The 20024-nt window shown below is 51.0% G+C and overlaps 1 protein-coding gene across 3 annotated transcripts in view; it reads right to left on the bottom strand.

The window, feature by feature from the left end:
* The window catches only part of LOC122381101 (dynein axonemal intermediate chain 7-like), a 52967-nt gene that overhangs the window by 30661 nt on the left and 2282 nt on the right, over window positions 1-20024 (bottom strand). For 2 of the 3 annotated variants that reach the window (XM_043364881.1, XM_043364882.1), the window contains exons 2-6: window positions 9539-9639; window positions 2299-2485; window positions 1300-1536; window positions 819-992; window positions 418-553 (exon numbers count right to left, since the gene is read on the bottom strand). In XM_043364881.1, coding sequence (XP_043220816.1) covers window positions 418-553; window positions 819-992; window positions 1300-1536; window positions 2299-2485; window positions 9539-9639 — 835 coding nt within the window. Of the gene's footprint in view, window positions 1-417; window positions 554-818; window positions 993-1175; window positions 1229-1299; window positions 1537-2298; window positions 2486-9538; window positions 9640-20024 lie in introns of those variants that run through there. The other variant, XM_043364883.1, reaches the window with a different exon arrangement.

Below are 20024 nucleotides of genomic sequence, written 5' to 3'. Positions count from 1 at the left end.
AATGTGCCGCCCGCTTTCGCTTTAATGCAGTTTATGGTCGTCAATAAACACCGGTGAGAGGCAAGGGACACGTCGTCTAACTTACAGCGAGGCTTGATGGGCCGAATGCCCCGCCAAGTTGCGTCTAATTTTCGCTAAGTTGTTTGACAGCCACTGGTCTTCATCACACTTGGTGAAGAACTTTACGTACAGCAGCACGTAAAATGTGATACTGAAGATACTGGTAGGTTGTTTTTTGTTATAACTCTACAGTATAAGCATTTTGCGTACCTGCCCATAATAAAACACGCTTAAAAAAACTGTCACGCCACCATATTACTGCATGACCAAAGATTGATGAACAACAAACACAAACGGCTTATTCACATAATCATCGCGAATCCTGAGCAGAGTCAGGGCTTCATTTTTCTTACCTACCTCTGAACTCAGCCAAGTCCAGCATTTTCTTGGAGCGGCAGAACTTCGAGACGTGGTCGTACTCGGTGCGCATGATTCGCACCGCGATGTCCTTATCCATCAGCTGTTTGGGCAGCTCGAAGCGCACGCCCAGGTCCTGTGCGGCGCATCGGCTCAACTCAGGGCTGGCAGTTTCTCGGATTTACCGAGATACATTTAGGTATGCACAGCTTGATTCGAGGAAGTGACAGTAAAAACATCAGTCATTAGAACTCAAACGTCAAAGTAATGATGATTACAGCAAACGAACCTAAACAAAATAGAAAATCGCTGGGCATAATTGAAACCCGATCTGAGTTCACTGTATGCTGATTACGCTCTTATCATTCATTCAAATTTCTCAAAGGACCGAGATAGCTCACCTTGAAGAGGAAGCCCTTGTTTTTCAGGTTTTTGCTGCAGTTAGACCAGACGGCCAGGCTGACGTGGCGGCCCAGACTGCAGAACTGCACCGTGTTCGTCTCCAGGTCCACGTGCGGTCGCAGGTCCGTCAGCAGGTTATACGTGGCCACGTCCAGCTTCTCCGTCTGCGTGTCCTGCCATGTGAAAGGGTAGTTAACGGGCTGCCAAGACTTGACATCATCGGAACGCCCGCTCAGTTGCTGTTTTAACAGCTCAGATGAACCGAGGCGACCGACCGACCGGATGTTCTGTACAGAATGGTCACTGGTTAGCCATGCTTCTCCAACTGCGCAGCTCGGCCGAGCCGGTCGTCTCACCTGGTACTGCTGCAGGATGGCGGCCATGTCCTGTGCCAGCTCGCCGTCGCCGTGCGCCTCACCTGGTACTGCTGCAGGATGGCGGCCATGTCCTGTGCCAGCTCGCCGTCGCCGTACGCCTCACCTGGTACTGCTGCAAGATGGCGGCCATGTCCTGTGCCACCTCGCCGTCGCCGTACGCCTTGTCTCGCACGTGTCGCTCGAGGTCGTCGATGACGCGCAGCACCTCGTCCGTGCGCCGCATCACCTCCGGGTACTGTTCAGCCTCGATCGGGGTCTCGCGCCAGCTGTTGAGGTAGGCGGTCACCTCCTGGCGTGTCAGCGGATCTGGCAGCCCGTCACAGCGCATGTAGCGCTCCCACTGGCGGCACAGGACATAGGTAATGGGTAGGTCGTGAGAGGAAAAAAATTGTGAACTTACAATGCCAGAACACATTTGCTCAGCACTGTAATGCATAAAATAAATCAAATATCTCAGCAACTCCAGCATTACAACGGTTGTTGTTGTTCGGTTCCATATCGGACTCGCGCTTCAAAATCGAGACGCTGGCTGACGGCTTAAGTTTTATTCGCTCGTGCCAGGAAGAGGGTTGTCGGGTCCTCTCCCCCCGCGACACTCGCGGGACAACTGACGGGTCTTCGACGCCGGCGCGGCACGGTCACACATGGCAAACACGCGGATGGGGGCCCCATAGCTCGGGCCGATGAACGCCGGCCGGCCGGAAGGGAGAAAAAAAGCGATGATCAACAAACGCTCGTAGATAGACATGTCCGGGCAGGGCAGCCGAAAAGTTCAGTGAAGAAATGATCAGAAGACAGAGGCAGAGCCGACATTTATGCAAGGGAAACCGGGACAATTTTGTGCGCAACAACGGTATAAAGTATAAACTCAACCTGTCGTTTTGATACAATTTTTGGCACTATGCCACCAAAAATTTGGCTGTCGTTCCGGCACTCTGTCCGACTCACCCTGTCGTTCCGGCACTCTGTCCAACTCACCCTGTCGTAGTTGGTTCCTACTCTGTCCGACTCACCCTGTCGTTTCGGTATTCTGTCCAACTCACCCTGTGATTTTGGTACCCTGTCCACTCACCCTGTCGCTTTGGTACTCTGTCCGACTCACCCTGTCGTTTTGGTACTCGACGCTGAGCGCGTCGGCCAGCCGGCGCTGGTTCTCGCTGACCGTCTCGTTGGTGGTGATGAGCTGCATGCCACGCAGCACGCGCTCCTCGGCGTCTCGAATGGCGCGCTCCTCAGCCTCCAGACGCTCCTGCTCCAGGCGCATTCGCTCCGCCTCCTCCTCCTGGAGCCTGGAGCGGCCCGCAGCTTGGGTTACCGGACAGGGGACAGTGGGCAGCGGATGACTGCAGGGGGAACCATACTGCTGCCTGGAGCGGGCCGGAGGTCGGGTCACCGGAGCCGAGATTTATGATGACAACGCGGATCAGGGCGGGAGGGTCAGGTTACCAGGCATCAGACCGCGATGGGAGGTATGTAAACATTGCAGCCTGGATCAGGGACAGGGCGGGTTACTGGCCATGGACGTTAGTGACTCCATAGGTACTGTGCCCAGAGCGGAGGGTGGTCGAATTACCGTCACGCAGGACGGCCGAATGTGCCACGGACAACACGATAACGGGAGCAGCCCGGGGATCGGGTCTGCTCGAGTGATGCCTGCCTTTTTTACCACTGAATAACGTTGTGACATACGTCACAGCAGTGCCCGCGAATGGAGGAATGAATCTGCGGCTGGAGGATAAGGACGGCACCTGTCCCACAGCTGTCTAAGTTTTGATGAGCTTACTTCTTCCATAGAGCCTAAACCATCGGACTCTGTAGCTAGGCATAACGCTGACAGATCGGGTCCAATGCTGGCCACCGGAGCTATGGTATGCTGTCGAATGAAAGTCCACGTAATGCGCACAGCCGAGAGTGAGCCGGTGGGTAATTATTGGACCGTATGGAGAATTGCTTGCACTTACCTTCACTGGCTATGCGACATAGGCACGCAATCCGGAAGCGCCAAGGGAAATGCCTGTTCGAATACTTGTTTGATTTGAAATGAGCTATGCACTAGCAAGAAAGATAAGGGAGTTGCAAACAACTTGAAGTGGACTTAGTAAGATCTGATGCCTAACGTGAACACGGCCACGGGTCTAAACGTGAAAAACACAGTGTTACGGCGGAAATATAATACCGTCTTTCCTTTTCCTGTCATCGTCTGGTCTGTTCCACTGTCGCTGCTCTAATGACCGGCCATTACGGAGTCGTGTGAGGAGACTAATATCGCGGGCTGCGACAGAGAAGTGCCGCCACTCCTCTCAGTTTGAGACTCCGTCAACAAACGCGCAGATGTTCCGCACTTACATTGACTGAGACGCATTAAAACGCGATGTTCCTAATTGCATGCATAAAACACACTGATGACCTATGCATACGTAGTATACTAATTGCGGGGAGAAATGACAGCGGAAGCCACATTATGATTGACTCAAATTAAATTTGTCTCTCGTAACAACCGTGCGGAATGACAGGTCTTAAAGGGACCCTCCCACCTTCAAAAAAGTTTATGAATTGGCATGAAAGCGATGTCGCTCGGTTCAGAAAGAGCGAAAACAAATATCTACCAAATTTCACCGAAAAATATTCACCGGTTTTCAAGATATTAGACTTTTACTTTTGTTTACTTTTTTGGGATCTCCGCTGTTCTAGCGACTTTATTTTAGAAGTGCGGCGTTTGCGGCAGATGTTGCGCGCAAATAGCATATACCACCGCGTGCTACAAAACGTTTTAGTCAAACATTTAAAAATCGTTAGATATTTGCGCTGACGTCACACATTCAGAGGGGTATTCCTAAGCATTAGCCCCTCTGAATCAAAATGCTGCAATTTTGAAATTCAATATTTCCGATTTAAGGCATTTCTCGATGTTGTGAGTGCCGAAACCGGTAATTGTGAGCCAGGGACCCCATTTTGGCTATCTCAACTCAAATCTAATGTTAAGGTGGGAGGGTCCCTTTAACGGCATTGGCCTTGATATCCACTCGCGTTATTTTTTTTCCGTAAATGTACGGCCTATAGCCATGCCTACAGCGTGCGATTAGATCCCAGGTTATGTGAGATCTCACATAATATCTAACAAATATTTGTGTTTTGTGGCATCTCACATGACATGTACTGTGTACGGCTCTCCAGTAAAAGTCTTGTTGGTTTTGCTTTTTCGGACATATCTGGTCCTATATAATGTTTAAACGCATAAGTATCAACCCGGATTATGTGTATGCTTATTTACCACGAGACTGTGAAATTTCATCGTTGTATGCCAAATACTTTCCGAGATATCCACCAAAAACCTCATTTTCTGCCGTTTGGGGTATTCTGGCCGCAATCTTCCTGGGATAGCCTATGACATCCATGGTGCCACCTAGCGAGAGGGACGCGGAAACACAGAATCATGAATGAATCGAGCGCGTAGTAAACGGTGTATGGAAGGGAGACTCGGCAGAGGCTATCCGGGTGGCCGGCGCGCGGCGCGCCCTCAGGCATCGGCCGACCCTTCGGACCGCGTGGGGTCAGAGGTCGCGCTCGGGAAGCCTCGGCTCTGGGTTTTAGCGCTGTGCAGTCAGGAAGGGAGGGGAGGATAGCGCTAGCCCGACTGACTAGTATCTCGGCTGATTCGTGTGGGGTGGAACGGATCACAGAACGGGATGGTGGCTAGTGGTGGATGATGGGATGGTGGTTAGGTTAGTGCGTACTGCGTAGAACGTAGCTGAACATGCTGTTTTCATGGCAAACAACATGCAGCATAATGTGCGGGATTATGCCAGAACTCATACAAAAAGGAACTAATATTTCGGCCGAGGGAGTGGATGAGTGCCGTGACAAAGCATGACGATGCTGCCAAAATCGGGATGCTTGTTTGCTCCCATTTTTTTAAATTAAGTTTTAACCCTAACATGCAGCGCTTGATCCGAACTTAGAGGTCCCCGAGTGACCTTGGACCTTAAAATCGCACCCGTCCGGTGCGCCACCTTTTCTTCAGGGGCGCTCTTCTTGGTTTTATCTGTTCTTACCAATAACTAAAGCAAATCGGATGTATAATAAAAAAGGCATACCTCAAACACAGTTTAATTCACATCCGCTCGTGTGCATACTTCTTTTTACCTATACCTTCTCGCATCATAATATATCACTTCAGTGCTTAACCTTCAACGGAATTTTGGGTTTTCTGCATATACCCCGGCCGAGGAGGAGGGGGGGGGGCGATTACGACCCCTCTCCGTCTTCTTGCCCCTAATTGAGCTAGCGCCTTGCAGATAAAACTGAGCGCGTGCGTCGTATGAGATGCAGCAACTGGTACCCGAGCCGAGTTGAATGTCTCAGGTCCACCGATAAACTCTGAGGTCAGTATAAGTGCTCCAAGTCGCGGGATCGGTTTTTGGTTAACAACTTCACCTTAAGTGGTTACAGAGCCAAGAGTTTTGCATGCTCAAACGCGTCGAATAGTTTACGCTTTGTTTTTGTTGAGGTCAATTTAAGGTGTTTACCTCAGGTCATGTCAGGGCAGAGCCACTCAGGCCACGAGGCTGACTCAAGGAGGTCATATCGCTTCTTCGATGCGGTAGATCCTTACAAGTCCACTGGTGGCTTCCCGACTCGCTAGCTCAATTTGATCGGGACTTTTTGGTGAAATCTCCTGTGACCTTAGTGACGTCATAAATGAAGTCGCCTAACTTTAAGAATGGAAAAGTGAATGCTGGGGCTTGCAAAAATTGTATAAAATCGCGAATTCATGCGCTTGAGACAGCTTTAGATGGCTCGCGGCGCCAAAATAACAGTTTTCATATTTCCCAATTGATTAATAATCGTGAGGTTGCGTGACCGACCTGACTTCAGGTGACTTAAGAAAAATACGAAATAGCTACATACAAGTTGTGAGGCCTCTGGGAGATAGTACTAGATCATATAAGCTTCATTCCCCGTTGAAAAGTCCCCTGGCACGAAGAGTGCTGCGACGTCGCGACATTTTGGGGCCTTACAGAGGTTCACTTTTGACGCCATTTGTCAAAGGCCTGACCTTAACCTCCGCACTTGTAGGAGGGTGTCGAACAGACCTCCTACCCTCAGTTTTTCGCAAATAACTCGCGCAAAAAGCGGCTGATTGTGGCGAAACTTTCAGTACCCTCGAGTTATTCAATATTACGCCTACCCTATAATTTGCATGACCCTGACTCAAAAGACCTTTGACTTGTGACATGTTTTCCGAGACCATGTTTGGCCGGAATCGCGTTTTGGCGTACCTATTTCGAGTAGAACGCGTTTTATTGTCTTTTTGTGGCTTTAAGCGATCAAACATATGAAAGGATGTTGATCGCATGGATTCTAGTGGGTATCAAGGTCACGTTAAGATCAGTCAGGTCACTGACCTTTTTTTATAGATTTAGTCCGAACCTTTTGATGGGAAGGATTTACAATAGAGTTGCAAAGTTTTCCCAATGGGCTGCTACCGGCACCGCCCCGCCCCACAAAAATTTTCTGGGATACCGGCATGCTACCACGCCCCAAGCAAAAAAAACCGCCAAATTACCGGCATACCGGTAATTTGGCGGTAATTTTAATACGGCATATGGAACTTTTTCCACAAAATGTATTTTGCAGTGGCTAAGATTGCTGTTATTACAATTCAATAGCCTCTTAGTGTCCAAAGTTTGAATCATATGCTGATAATTTTTTTGTGTGCAAAATCAAAAATACCGGCATGCTACCGGCAAGACATGCCAGATACCACGAAAAAACCTGCGGTAGTGAAAAATTACCGGCATGCCGGTAGTGCGGTAGGGAAATTTTGCAACTCTAATTTACAAGGACAGAGCCACCGCTAAGCGAAGCTTGTTGCGATGACCCTGCCCTCTACCCTCCGATCGCGCAATTCCGATTCTATGGCAGAATTTGGAGTCCAAAGTTTTACGTGCGCACAAAGCCGCGCACGGCCGGTCCCCTCGCTGACTTCGCCTGGCTACGGCCTGCCACCAACCGCAACCATACCTGTCAGGAGGCCCATAAATGTCGAGCGCCCGTCGCGCTTCGAACCCGGACTGTTGTAACCGGGAACGCGTGCTCTCACCACGCGGAGTCCAACGCTCTAACCAACTGAGCTACGGGACCGGCAAACGTGCGCACAAAGCGCACGTTTGCCGGTCCCGTAATCGGGACCTTTGATGACCTTTGTTCACTCTTTCGAGTTCTACATGTTTCTAGGGTAGATTTTGGAGTTGATTTCGCATTTAGAAACCGTTTGAACATTTAAGAAGTAGTTTTGGTTCACTCGTAACATGTGACCTGACCTGACCTGACCCGACCTGGCCTAAATGCACGAAAACATCATCTGTGATCAAAACTAACTTGAATTTCGTGATCAGCACCCCGCAAAACCCTATAACAGCTTCACTTTACGAAGCTCTAACAGGTCCCGATTCCCCGACTTTTGAGTTATACTGACCTGTCAACCAATGACCTAGGACCTTAACCCTCGCCGGCACAGGCCATTTTGCGTCCTTCGACGGCACAAGGGGGTTGGTACGACCCCCCCTCGCGTTTGGCCCCTGATCGAGCTAGAGCTTCGCGGAAAAAAAACGAGCGTGCTGCCCGTCACGAGAGGAAGCCGATGATACCCAATTTTAAGGTCCTAGGTCATCGGGTGACCTTCCAGGTCAGGTCAATGACCCAAAAACCGGGAAAATCGGGACCTGTTAGAAAGTCGTAAAGTGTGGCTGCTATGTGGTTTTCCGGGGTGCTGATCACGATCACGGTGCTGATATCGTATTAGTTTTGATCAGAGATGATGTCTTTAAGCATTTAGACCAGGTCGGGTCAGGTCAGGTCAGGTCAACCGGTAGGGGTTGTGACGGGTATTCGTAATACGTGTCAACCGCCTCTGACAGCTTCGTAACATGTTACGAAGACACCAAAACTACTTCGTAAATGTTCAAATGGTTGCTAAATTCGAATTCAGCTCCAAAAACTAGGCTAGAAGCATGTAAAACTCGAAAAAGTGAACCGAGGTCACCCGAGGTCACCAAAGGTCAATGACCTGACCTGACCTTCAGCTGACCTTGAAACCCACCGTAATGTATGGGAGCAACATCAAATCACATGTTTGAACGTTTGAAACCACGAAAAGCTTGCAAACGCGCGGCTAATGCGAGCCGACATACGCCGAATCGCGATTCCGGCCAAACATGGTCTCGGAAAAGAGGTCACAAGTCAAAGGTCATTTGGGTCAGGGTCAAAAAATTTTCAGGGTAGGTGTAAAATTGATCAATGCGAGGGTACTGAAAGTTTCGTTGCGATCGGCCGCTTTTTACGCGAGTTATTCGCGAAAAACCTTAGGGGGGGTTGCATCAACCCCCCCTGTGCCGGCGAGGGTTAAAATTGGGTATCATCGGCCTCCTCTCGTCACGGGCAACACGCTCTTTTTCCGCGAAGCTCTAGCTCGATTAGGGGCTGAACGGCAAAGGGGTCCAACGGACCCTCCTCCCCCTCTTTACGATAGACGCTGGCAAAACACCAATATGGGCGAGGGTGAAAATACAGCTGCTGTCATAAAAATTCAGCTTGAACCAAAGGTCAGGCTTGCCAAATTTAAGCTCTCGCAGCTATCAACACAAATAAACATGTGGAGGCGGCACCCGCCTCCCCCCCCCCTCCTCTCGGCCACTGCCAGCGAGGTTGCGTAGCATACATGTTACAAAGCATCATATCAAGATGACACACCCCAGCAGCCTGAACAAAAACTTATTACCCACGCTAGTCTATCGGCACCATAACACATGGTCGAGACTGTCGTCAGCCACGGACGACCACTCGACCAACCCTCTGAGCCCGTTGACTGCGGGTGACCTTGACATGTCTAGCCTGATCGGCGGCCGGCCGCTGTCGTGCGGTCGTTACACGCGGAGGGGAGAGAGACAAAGTTCTACGTTATAGCTGACCTCTGACCTTTCCCTGCGCCCTGGTCACCGACCCCGCACCATGTCGCTGGGCAGTGGCATGGCGATGGAAACCGGTTCTAGCCTCTACACATGCCACCATTCTAACCCTCCCCTCCCCACGCTACTACGCGGCGTGGAGTAGGTACGCTCGTGCGTAACTGGGCGGAGCAAGGGGTCACGCGATACAGGGGCGGAACTGGTTGCCCTCCCGCTCGCCGAGCGACCAACGACTAATACCCTGGAGAACCGTACATTCAACATTGGCTCGTTCACTCATATCAAATAATAATCAGGAGGTTTTGGAGAAGGCTTATTGGGTCTGTACGTCCATGCAGTGCATGTTATGAAGACCATGAGCCCCATACCGCTAACCTGGCTTCCTCAGCCTCGCGCGCTCTTCTCTCCTCCTCCTCCTTCTTGAGACGTTTCCTTTCTTCTTTTGTCAACTTCTTCTTCTTCTCTTTTTTGCCCGCCTGAAAAATAAGCATATGATATTTCAATGCAAGATCGTTGATCTACAACGTAAACGGTATAGACGTTTACTATAGACTCTATGGTATGATCATGGCCATTCAATAACGTGTTTACGGTAAACTGCTCAGAAAAAAAGTTAAAAGTGAGTGGTTAAAAAAAGCTGAAACAGTTAGTAGCCGCTCCTCATTAAGTTCCTCCGGAACCGAAAAGCCAATCAAGAAATCGCTGGAAATGACATTAGATCATTCAGAATCTCCGCATGGAGCAGTGATAGAAATGGTGGTAACCAGACCAGTTGTCGTAGCCGACAGTTGTAACCAGTGATTTCGAAGGCCCGTCTGCTACACTAGTTGCTTCGATCAAATGTACGCAAATAACTTGAGCTTGACTAATTTAGCAACTATCATAGGTATATGTCCTTTACATATGCGGCTTTTTGACCAGCTCGCCCGAAGTTTGTTGCCGAGTCCCGCTTTGAAAATGTGTCAATGTGTCATGAACCCGGCAGCTGCTGGGGTATATTTTGCCACCCACCAGCTAGCTGCTGGGGGGGGGGGGGGGGCGTTAATCACCCCCATGGCCGATAACTCGAGAACCATGAATACAAATACCTAATAAATAGGCGCAGCCCAACGTGCGAGGTGGCAAATGAAAGAACGCGACGAGGCACCTCGAATAAAGCTGAATTATTAAAGCTGAAGAATTAAAGCTGAATTTCGAGGTCACAGCTCGGGTCAAGGTCAGGTCAAACATCTGAAGTTGGGCTTTCAGTAGCATGAACTTTGTCTTACTGGGCGTCTCCCGTCACAAACTCTGATCAAAAGTGGGCACACCCTTCACATAAGTGCAACACGAGTGTCAGATCCCTGTAGGGGTCAGTAAAGCATAGGTCAGGGTCAAGGTCAGGTCAATCCGGCAAGAGCAGGCAGGCATAGGATCCCCGAAAATCAAAATTAGGTATCCCAGTAAACATGCCGACGTCGGCCCGACGTCGGGCCGAGGCTCGGCCCGACGTCGGCCCAAAGTCGGTTCAACCTCGGCCCGACATCGGCTGGACGTCGGGTACGCCCGCATGTACACCGACGTCCAGCCGAAGTCCAGCCGACGCACCGTGGGGACTTTTGCGATCCTAGCACGACATAAGCGGCAAATACGAGTATTTTGATTTCCACTTTCTTTATATTCTTTCTACGCAGAATTGTCCAGTGTACCCGAATCCGACCTTAAATCGCTTTAAAAATGATGACTTATACAGGGTGATCCAAAAAATTTGGAACCCCTAACTTAAAATGTCTATAAGTCCGAAAGTATTCACTTTATTGACAAATTGCAAACACCATTACAACTGAGCATCAAATCCTTTATAAAATCACGTCAAATTAGTGTATGTATGTTGTAAAGCATTGCCACGCTATTAGCTTTTGGAATGAGCGTCAGAAAACTGAGTGAAACGAAATCGTCAATTGACACCACATCCAATTTCAATTTCATTACATAAAAGTTTACACAGAAGCACACAATAGAACAGATACACGCGTCCTAGCTTCCGCTGTTCATCCCAGCATGTGCTCAAACCGAGCTCCGTTGGCCGTCACGCAGGCCTGCAGTCGCTTCGGGACGGCTCCGACGGCGCAGGCCAGCAGTCTCTGGGACAACTGATCCCAGCAGGCCGTCAGCCTTTCCTTCAGCTCCTCTATGGTGCTGATCCTCTGACCTCTATACATAATTCGCTCCAGTTCGCTCCACACGAAGAAGTCCAAAGGGTTTAGGTCAGGACTCTTCGGTGGCCAGCCATCTGGCTCGATGAAGGCCGGGCAGGCTTGTTCCAGAAACTCGACCACTGAGTGGGCGGTGTGGCACGGAGCTGCACGGAGCACGGAATGACAATTTTTTTTTGCTCTTGTTGAAATTTAAATTCCTTACAATAGCACGTGAACGAGCTATTTTTATTCATGAACCTCCAACATGCGACATGGTCAGAACAGCAAACCGCAAATCACTGATTTGCGCATAATGTTCAAAACCGTTTCAGTGAGTTTCGTGACACAAATTTTATAGGCATATAACTTGGGCAATATTTATAGCAATAGTGAAGTTCAATCAACTTGGTTTTATAGAGAATTGAACGTTCTTTCCAATGGTGTTTGCAATTTGTCAATAATGTGAAACCTTTCGGACTTACGGACATTTTAAGTTACGGGTTCCAATTTTTTTGGATCACCCTGTACATCAAAATACGTCACAAAGTGAAGGGTTGCGCTGACTAGCACCGTGCCCCTAGGATGAGGCGAAAAATTACATGACAACGGAACGCCTGCTCACTCGTTTAATCAAGCACCAATCCGATGTTGCGACATGTTTTTATAATCTGTATTTAAGGAGGAATACGAGCATATGCATGAAAAGTTCGAAAAATAATCCAAAGGTATGATTTTTGAATGAAATACAAAACATGTTGTTATGCCACTTGTCTCGGAGATTTGACTCGGCAAATCATAGCCTTACAAAGTGAGTTACGCGGTGTTACGTGTGGAGGGAGACACATATCAAAATATTCTCCCATAAATTCTGCATTGGAATCAACTCTTATCTTTTGCCCAATTTTGCCCAAACAACTACTACGAGACATCAAAGCAGAAGATGTCGCGTGGCTCCCTGCGCTCCGCTGCGCTGCGCGGCGCCGCGGCGGTCAGCTGACTGCGGCGTACCGCCGCAGGAGTAGTGTCGTGCTAGGAGGGGCAAAGACCCCACAGTGCGACGTCGGGCCGACGTCGGGCCGAGGTCGTTTGCCGAGGTTGACGAGATCGTCTGTCGTTGGACCGACGGGGCCGACGTCGGCATGTTTACTGGGACAACGCGCCAAAACATCAACCGGCGGCGGGATTCGAACCCCCAGTCGCCGACGTCGGCATGTTTACTGGGACAACGCGTCAAAAGCATTAACCGGCGATAGGATTGGAACCCCGTGTCATTTGAACGCGATGCTAGTGCGCTAAGCACTACACCACGCAGCCAGATGACTAATACTGTTTGTTTTGTTGGGTTATCCCCAATTTCGGTCTGACAAGACCGACCATGTCAGAGCCGGAAGGATGGTAGGGATTAGGGGAAGACATTGGTCTTGGCGAGCACCCTGGGTCCAGTTCGTATAGAGTCTCATTGCTGTTACGAGACACTTATCGGAAACGGCCACCCCACAAATGGATTCATATAGCCACCCTTACACACCTGCACCAACGTTTCCAAAAGTGTCACTTTGATAAGTGGCACTTTGGCAAAGTGACACTTGCCGACTGGCCTTTCTATATGAACTGGGCACGGCCCTGGTGAGTTGCCGGGGCTGAGCCTGACCAAAGGATAGGCCGAGCAGCCCCCAAGCACTCACCGCACCCGGCTACGGGCGAGCTCGGCTTACGGGCAATCCCGAATGGGATAAACTTTCCCGTCCAGTCCGGATCAGGGGGTTGCGCAGTGGCGCAGCCAGGGGGGGGTGAAAGGGGTGAGATCTCACCCCCGTCTCTTATCCTAGGGGCCCACCGTCGATTCGAACTGTAACGTTATGCAGCCTGACAATCTTGTTATCACTAATGTCAAGGTCCGTCATAGGACTTAAAAACAGTCGTCAGGCCTGATAGCCCCCCCCCCCCTTAGGATATATAGTCCCATTTTATGTTTTAAGGGGTGATCCAAGGCCCGATTGAACTAATCCAAGGCCTAGGAGGGCCCGTTCCATGGCATGAAAGGGCCATTTCAGGCCTGAGAGGGTCCATTTCAGGTATGTGAGGGCCCATTTCAGGCCTGAAGGGGCCCAGTTGAAGCTTGAGAGGGCCCAATTCAGTCCCTAGAGGGCCTGTTTGAGGCTTGAGAGGGGCCATTTCAGGCCTGAGAGGGCGCATTTCAGGCCTGAAGGGGTCCATTTCAGGCCCTAGATGGCATGCTTGAGGCCTGATAGGGCCCATTTCAGGCCTGAGAGGGGCCCATTTTTGGCCTGAGGGGGCCATTTCAAGCTTGAGAGGGCTCATTTCATGCCCTAGAGGGCCTGTTTGAGGCCAGAGAGGGCCCGTTTTAGGCCAGAGAGGGCCCATTTCAGGCATAAGAGGCACCATTTCAGACCTGAGAGGGCCCAGTTACGGTATGAGGGGCCAGGGGGCCCTTTTTCGACATGATAGGGACCATTTACGGGCTGAGGGGGCCATTTCAGGTCTGAGGGCCCATTTCAGGTCTGAGAGGGCTAATGTCAGGCCTGAGAGGGCCCATTTCAGGCCCTTGAGGTCCTATTTGAGGCCTGAGAGGGGCCCATTTCAGGTCTGAGAGGGCTAATATCAGGCCTGAGAGGGCCCATTTCAGGACCTATTTGGGGCCTGAGAGGGTCCACTTCAGGCCTGAGAGGGGCCCATTTCAGGCCTGAGAAGACTCATCCCAGGAATGAAAGGATCATCCTATGTGTGGGAGGGTCCGTACTCCGTGCCTGGTCTGGGTCTGAGAGGGCCTATCCCAATCCTGATTGAGCCGATATCATGTTTGATATAGGTCAACTCACCACATGTATATTGATGGCCCAGTTCATGTCTAATGGGCCCATCTCAAGACTCAGATATTTTATGCTTCAGGAAGCCTACCCCACGCGTGAGGGGGCCCATAGAGGTTTTTGAGGCTCATGGAGGTCCCGCAGTACGATATGTCAGCCTCTGAGAAAGCCATGCAGGGCCCCACCACACGGTGGGTGTCTGGGGAGGGGTCAGGTCGGGTCACTGAGCAGGAGAACCACGCGGTGTTAAGATGCCAAGCCGACATCTGAAAATTCCTCTTCTCTTCAGGTCTGTGCCTGCCTCACCGCCCGGCCCCACCCTGACGTCTAGGGGTTTGACGCCTAGGTATTCATCAGGACTTCACACCGGTCCATGATGGCTCCAAACTGACACCCGAGGCTCCTGCACCGGCTTTTGAGGGGCCCACCGACCTCTGATAGCCACCACGCAGGTCTCAAAAGACCATGTCGATTGTTGATATCTAAACCCCCAAGTCTTGGAAGGCCTGTGCTCTATGCAGATTTTTGAGGGCTTTACGTGGGCTTGTAAACATCCCGAACTGGCTCTAGCCTAGCTCGACCGCGCCCCGCAGAGCAGGGCCCCAGGCTTTCCCGTTTTACGCCCCTGAGGGGTGTTTGAATATTCCCTTCTAACCCGACTCCAGGGTCACGTAGCGACAAGTTCGGTGGTAGGCAGCTTTCTAAAGAGCGTCGAAAATCATGGAGAAATTACTTCAGTCATGTTGCAGTTCAGACCAAAGCCCACGTCATCATGTTCATTGAAGGAAAAGTTTCGCCTATTTCGACACTCGAGGACATATAAAGCTATAGCGCGCTGAAAGTGGGTTCGATAGCTCTCTAACGCGTGCAATCAGCCATGGGGGGGGGGGGGGGAGGGCGTATCGGCCAAACCAGATCATATTTTAAGAAGGCTAGAAAGACGAGAAAAGCAACAGATCGCTGTAGGATGCTTCAGAATCGTAGAGGTCATTTTTCGATTAGGTCATCGCTGAGGTCATTGAAGATGAAATTATGATAAAATTATGATAAACACAAATACAAGATTACGACGAAAAAATTCTTGTTTTTATATTTTCACAAATAACCGTTACCGTATAACTCGTGAACCAAAGAGCTAGAGCTTCGCGGAACAACTCATTCGATAGGCCTTTCAAAACGCTTTCGCTTTTAACCCTCGCCCGCACATGGCGGGGGTGGTTGCCACCCCCCCCCCCCAGGCAGTCTTTCTGCTCTGCACTCAACATTTTTAGAGCTAGAAGGCTGATTTTTCGTATAGCTGCTCGTCTATCCTTTCTTGATGTCCACTGAAAATTTCAAGTTTCTGTGACTTTTGGTTTCGGAGATATGACCTTGTTTTTCAGGTCATGTCATGACCCAAATGGCCAATTCTCAACATCTTGCGTTTGCCATGGGCCTTGTGAGCTTTTGACACCCTGATTTCGGCCTTTTTTGCCAGTTTTACCTCCCACCTATCATGGAACATGTTGTTCGACGATGCACAGGGGTCAAGGTCAGGGTCAAGGTCAACCTAGGTCATCTAAGATAATTGCGTTTTAGGCAAGCTGAATTTACTTTTTGTGAAGTTTTTTGACTGCATTTTTGGTAAAAGCTTCTCAGATCATGATTTCATGTGATATGGACCCAAAAACAATCGGTGCACACATCAGTATACACACAGACACACACAGACATACAAACACATATAATTGACCTTGACCTAACTTGACCTGAAATGACCTCAGCAGCAAAATTATGGTCGGATAGTGTGACAAAGAGGTTCTAGCTGGCTTGGCACCAGAAAACAGTATCGTCATCGGTATTTGATAAGCAGCGCACTTGATATCCAACGGTGACCCAAAACAGCAACATTTTTTAGTTTGACCTGACCTGGGAGGTCAATGACTGACCTGAGAAGGTAAAACTGGGTATCATTGGATTCGTCTCTTCCCAAAGAATCTTTTTGGTCTTTACTGCTAAGCTCTATCTCCAACAGGAACGAAATGGCGCGGGGGGGGTGGCAACCACCCCCCCATGTGCGTTCTAGGATGGGAAAATGGCATGTGCGGGCGAGGGTTAAGATTTGACCTCAATGCCTCATGTCAAGTTTGGCAACAGAGCAGAGGGCGAAACCATCTAATTAGTCGCATTTTACCAAAATAGTTTTGCTAATTGCTAAGAATTTTTCCAAGAACTTTGGTGAGAAAAATTATCAGACATTTACTTTGTCATCATTCTCTCGTTAACATGCATCGAATGTTAATACCTATAATTTCCATTAAAAAGTTCAACTTCAAAATGTGACCGCAGATCAAGGTCATGCCCTTACTTGAGAAGTTCATGATGGTCATCAACTGATCCGAATGAATGATTAACACCTTCAAGACAATTTCATTACTCTACCTCGTCTCCTATATCAAAAGTAATAGTCGAAAAACTGATGTTGAGCTTTTTTAAAAGCTTTTTGACCTAGCCCGACCATTTGAGTGGCCGCTGGCCATGAATTGCACGCTGTTCATCAAATATGGTGTGGTAGACTCCTTATGTCCACATTGCCGTTGTATTGCCAGCTGCCTCCGTCGCGCGCCGGCCCAGACTGGCCGGGGGTCGTACGTGACCCTCCTTTTATTCAACAGGTTACGAAACGTCTAGAACACGCCCAAAACGAGTGCGAACTTGCACAGCAGCGACGAGGTGACGGAAGGCGCCAGCTTGGCGGCCTACGTGCCTTAAATGACATATCTTAAATTTACAATTGCGCTGCGCGTGCCGCCGGCCGTCTCCTCCCGGCCCCGTCCCGCACAATGCCATATAACTCATCCCGAGCCTGGACGGGGCGGCGGCGGCGCCGCAGTGGCACGGCGGCCACAAGATTCTAATACACTCCCCCCTGATCTACAAATCATCGTACTGGGTCAGAACGGCAGGGCGTCTCTCCCGCATGCCGCGGCGTAGAACTTCAGCGTACGTCACAGGGGGCACATTTTCCCCGTGGCTTTCGTGCGCACACTCTCGCAAGATAATTGGGCCAGAGTCGTCACTGTCATTGTTCGGTGGCTCAGTCTGGCCACTCTCCGGACTGGGAACGAAAGCCAGTCTCAGATCTCTCACGTGACGGGGGACATTGTCTACTTCCACACACTGCGCCGACACTTGTCGGGTGACTGTTCCTATGGAACTTGGCACATCACACCGGCGACTAGGGTCTCTGATCCATACCTTATCGCCTACATTGAACATAGCACACTCACTTTCTTCGCACTTTTCCTCACCCTCCACGTCCGGCACTCTCAGTTTGTAGTTGAACAGTACGTTGGCAGGACTAGAGTTCAGGTCATCACTGCGCGGCATCACATTATAGCGGTAGACTGCTTCCGCCACTGAGCAGCCTTTGCGCGCTACGATTGTTTTGACCGACCTATGGTTTCTCTCAGAGACACCATTGCCGAACGGCGCATGGGCAGCTCGGTACCGGACGCTGATACCCCACCGGCTGACGAACTCGTGGAATGCGGCACTGCGGAATGAGGTGAAGTTGTCCGTCAGCAGCTCCCTCGGAGCGCCGCGCTCCAGGAATACCGACTCCAGAGCGGTGATGATGCTGTCGGTGTCCTGTCGCTTTATCCGCCGCCAGATCGCGTACCGAGACGGACCGCAGTCAATCAGAGTCAGGTACAGCTGATCGCTTACGTGACAGACGTCCATGCTGATCCTGTCCCAGCATTTAGTCACGCTCAGCGAACCATGTGTCCACCGCTGGGGCGCTGGATCGATGGACTGGCACCTTTCGCACTGGCTAACGACACTGCGCACCTGGTGCCTGCTCACAGCCGGGTCGTGCTCCCTACACAGGCGCAGCGTTCTCCCGATGCCTGGGTGTCCGCTTGTTTCATGGATCCTGACCACATCCGGCGCCGAGAAGGCAGCGCCGCAGACCTCAGGATCGCTTTGTTGGTTCAGCCACTTCTTCGGCACTCTCGTCAGTGCGTCAGCCCTGTTGTCCACTGACGGAACGCACTTCACGGTCAGCTGGAGGCCGTACTCATCTCTCAGACTCTTCACGGTCTCCAGGCGCCTTCTAATCAGCATTTCACTCGCCGCCTTCGTCTTTATCCGAGCTCTGCCGGAGAGCGCATCTGTTAGCCAGTGATAGACCGTTTTCGAGTCCGTCACGACAGTCACTTTCTTCAGGTTCCATGCCAGGGACAGATTGATGCCACGCACAACAGAGTCCAGTTCTGCAAGGTTCACGTGTGTCTCAGGATTTTTCCGAAGCCAGCAGGCGTCCTCAACGATGCTGCCTTCCATCTCCAGCACGGCTCCTATGGCGAGGGAGCTGGCATCCACCCACACGACTCCCTCATCGCCGGTGACATCCCAGCGACCTCGTGCGGGATCGGCCGTTTTCACGCGCTGCAGTGTTTCCATGACCATTTTCTGGAGTTCTGGATCGGCGATCTCGTCATCCCAGCCGTCTGTCGCTGCAGTGGCGCGTCTTTTCAGGTAGGATGCGGAGACACGCAGCCAGCCACACACCGGGACCTGACTTGTCAGACGTCCGCACAGCGAGAAGACCTCTCTCCTCGTCAGCTTTGGCGGCGGCTGTAGATCCTGGTTGTCCCGCTTCCAGAACAGTCCTTGCCGCTCCCCCCAGACTCGAATGCCCAGGACACGAGCACCTTCTGACACCTTCTCCGGGGATTTGCAGGTCAGACCGATCGCCTCCAGATGACCCTTCACCTCCAACGCAGTAGCGATGTTTTCATTTACGAGTATGTCGTCCACGTAAGGTGATGTAGCGGTGTGCACTCTCGGGTCACGTTTCAGGGCCATTTCCAGCACCTTTCTCATCACCATCGGTGCGAGACTGAGCCCAAAGCCAAGTCTGCTCAGACACCACCGTCTGCCCTGGAACACTACAGTCTGATACGGCCACAGCGATGCGTGCACGTGGATCTGCAGGTAAGCGTCTCGCAGATCTAGGAGAGACACGTTTCGTCCACACCGACGCCATTCACGGATTTTTTCACTGCAAACATCCGCGTCAGCTGTATGCGGGTCCAGGTGCGTATTTAACTCCCTGAAATCCATGACGGGACGCACTTTGTCCTTCTTCGGTTGGATGACCGCCATGAGCGGGATCGTGCCTTTGACCCTCCCGTGCACGCTCTCATCATAAGGGACGAGCCATTGATTCGCCACCCACTTGGAGAGTTCTCGCTCGTATTCGTGTCGGGCTTCTGTTGGAATCGCGTACTCCTCTGCTGTATTGTGCAGCTGCTCGGGCTCCTTTCCTCCACACCATTTCCACTCCACCGACCACTTCTTTTCTGTCTCATCAAAGCTCACCACAAAGTCCTTCTCGTCGGCTCGATTAGCCGGTGCGGCCGCCTCACTGCTCGCCTGATCATGACTCACCCGTGCAGTCGCTGCCACTGCACGCGACACCCCAGTCCTCTCACCATCACAGCTGACCTGGTCACCGGGTGAGGCCACTGACGCCGCTATATGAGACACCGCTGCCTCAACTCCGAATCTGACTCGGTCATCCGAACTCACTGTAGCGCCACCCAGTGCTCTGATACCATTCATCCCGAGGATGAACTCAAACCCCAGTGGCTTACGTGCTACGACGAGCACATCTACGGACACTGATTCACCGGACCGCAGCTGCACGCGTGCCACGCCTGACCCCTCACACCAATAACGCCCTCCACTCACTGTCATCACGCTCACCGGGCGTCGGTTCCACCTTCGGCAAACTGACACGTGAGCTACACACTGGCTGCATCCTGTATCAACCAGCGCTTCGCAGCTCACTCCGTCCACCGACAGCTG

The sequence above is a fragment of the Amphibalanus amphitrite genome, unplaced genomic scaffold (assembly GCF_019059575.1).
Source record: "Amphibalanus amphitrite isolate SeventyFive unplaced genomic scaffold, NRLGWU_Aamphi_draft 000114F_arrow, whole genome shotgun sequence".
NCBI classification, from domain to species: Eukaryota; Metazoa; Arthropoda; class Thecostraca; order Balanomorpha; family Balanidae; genus Amphibalanus; species Amphibalanus amphitrite.
Note: the sequence above shows the minus strand (reverse complement) of the source record. Positions and strands in the feature narration are given on the sequence as shown.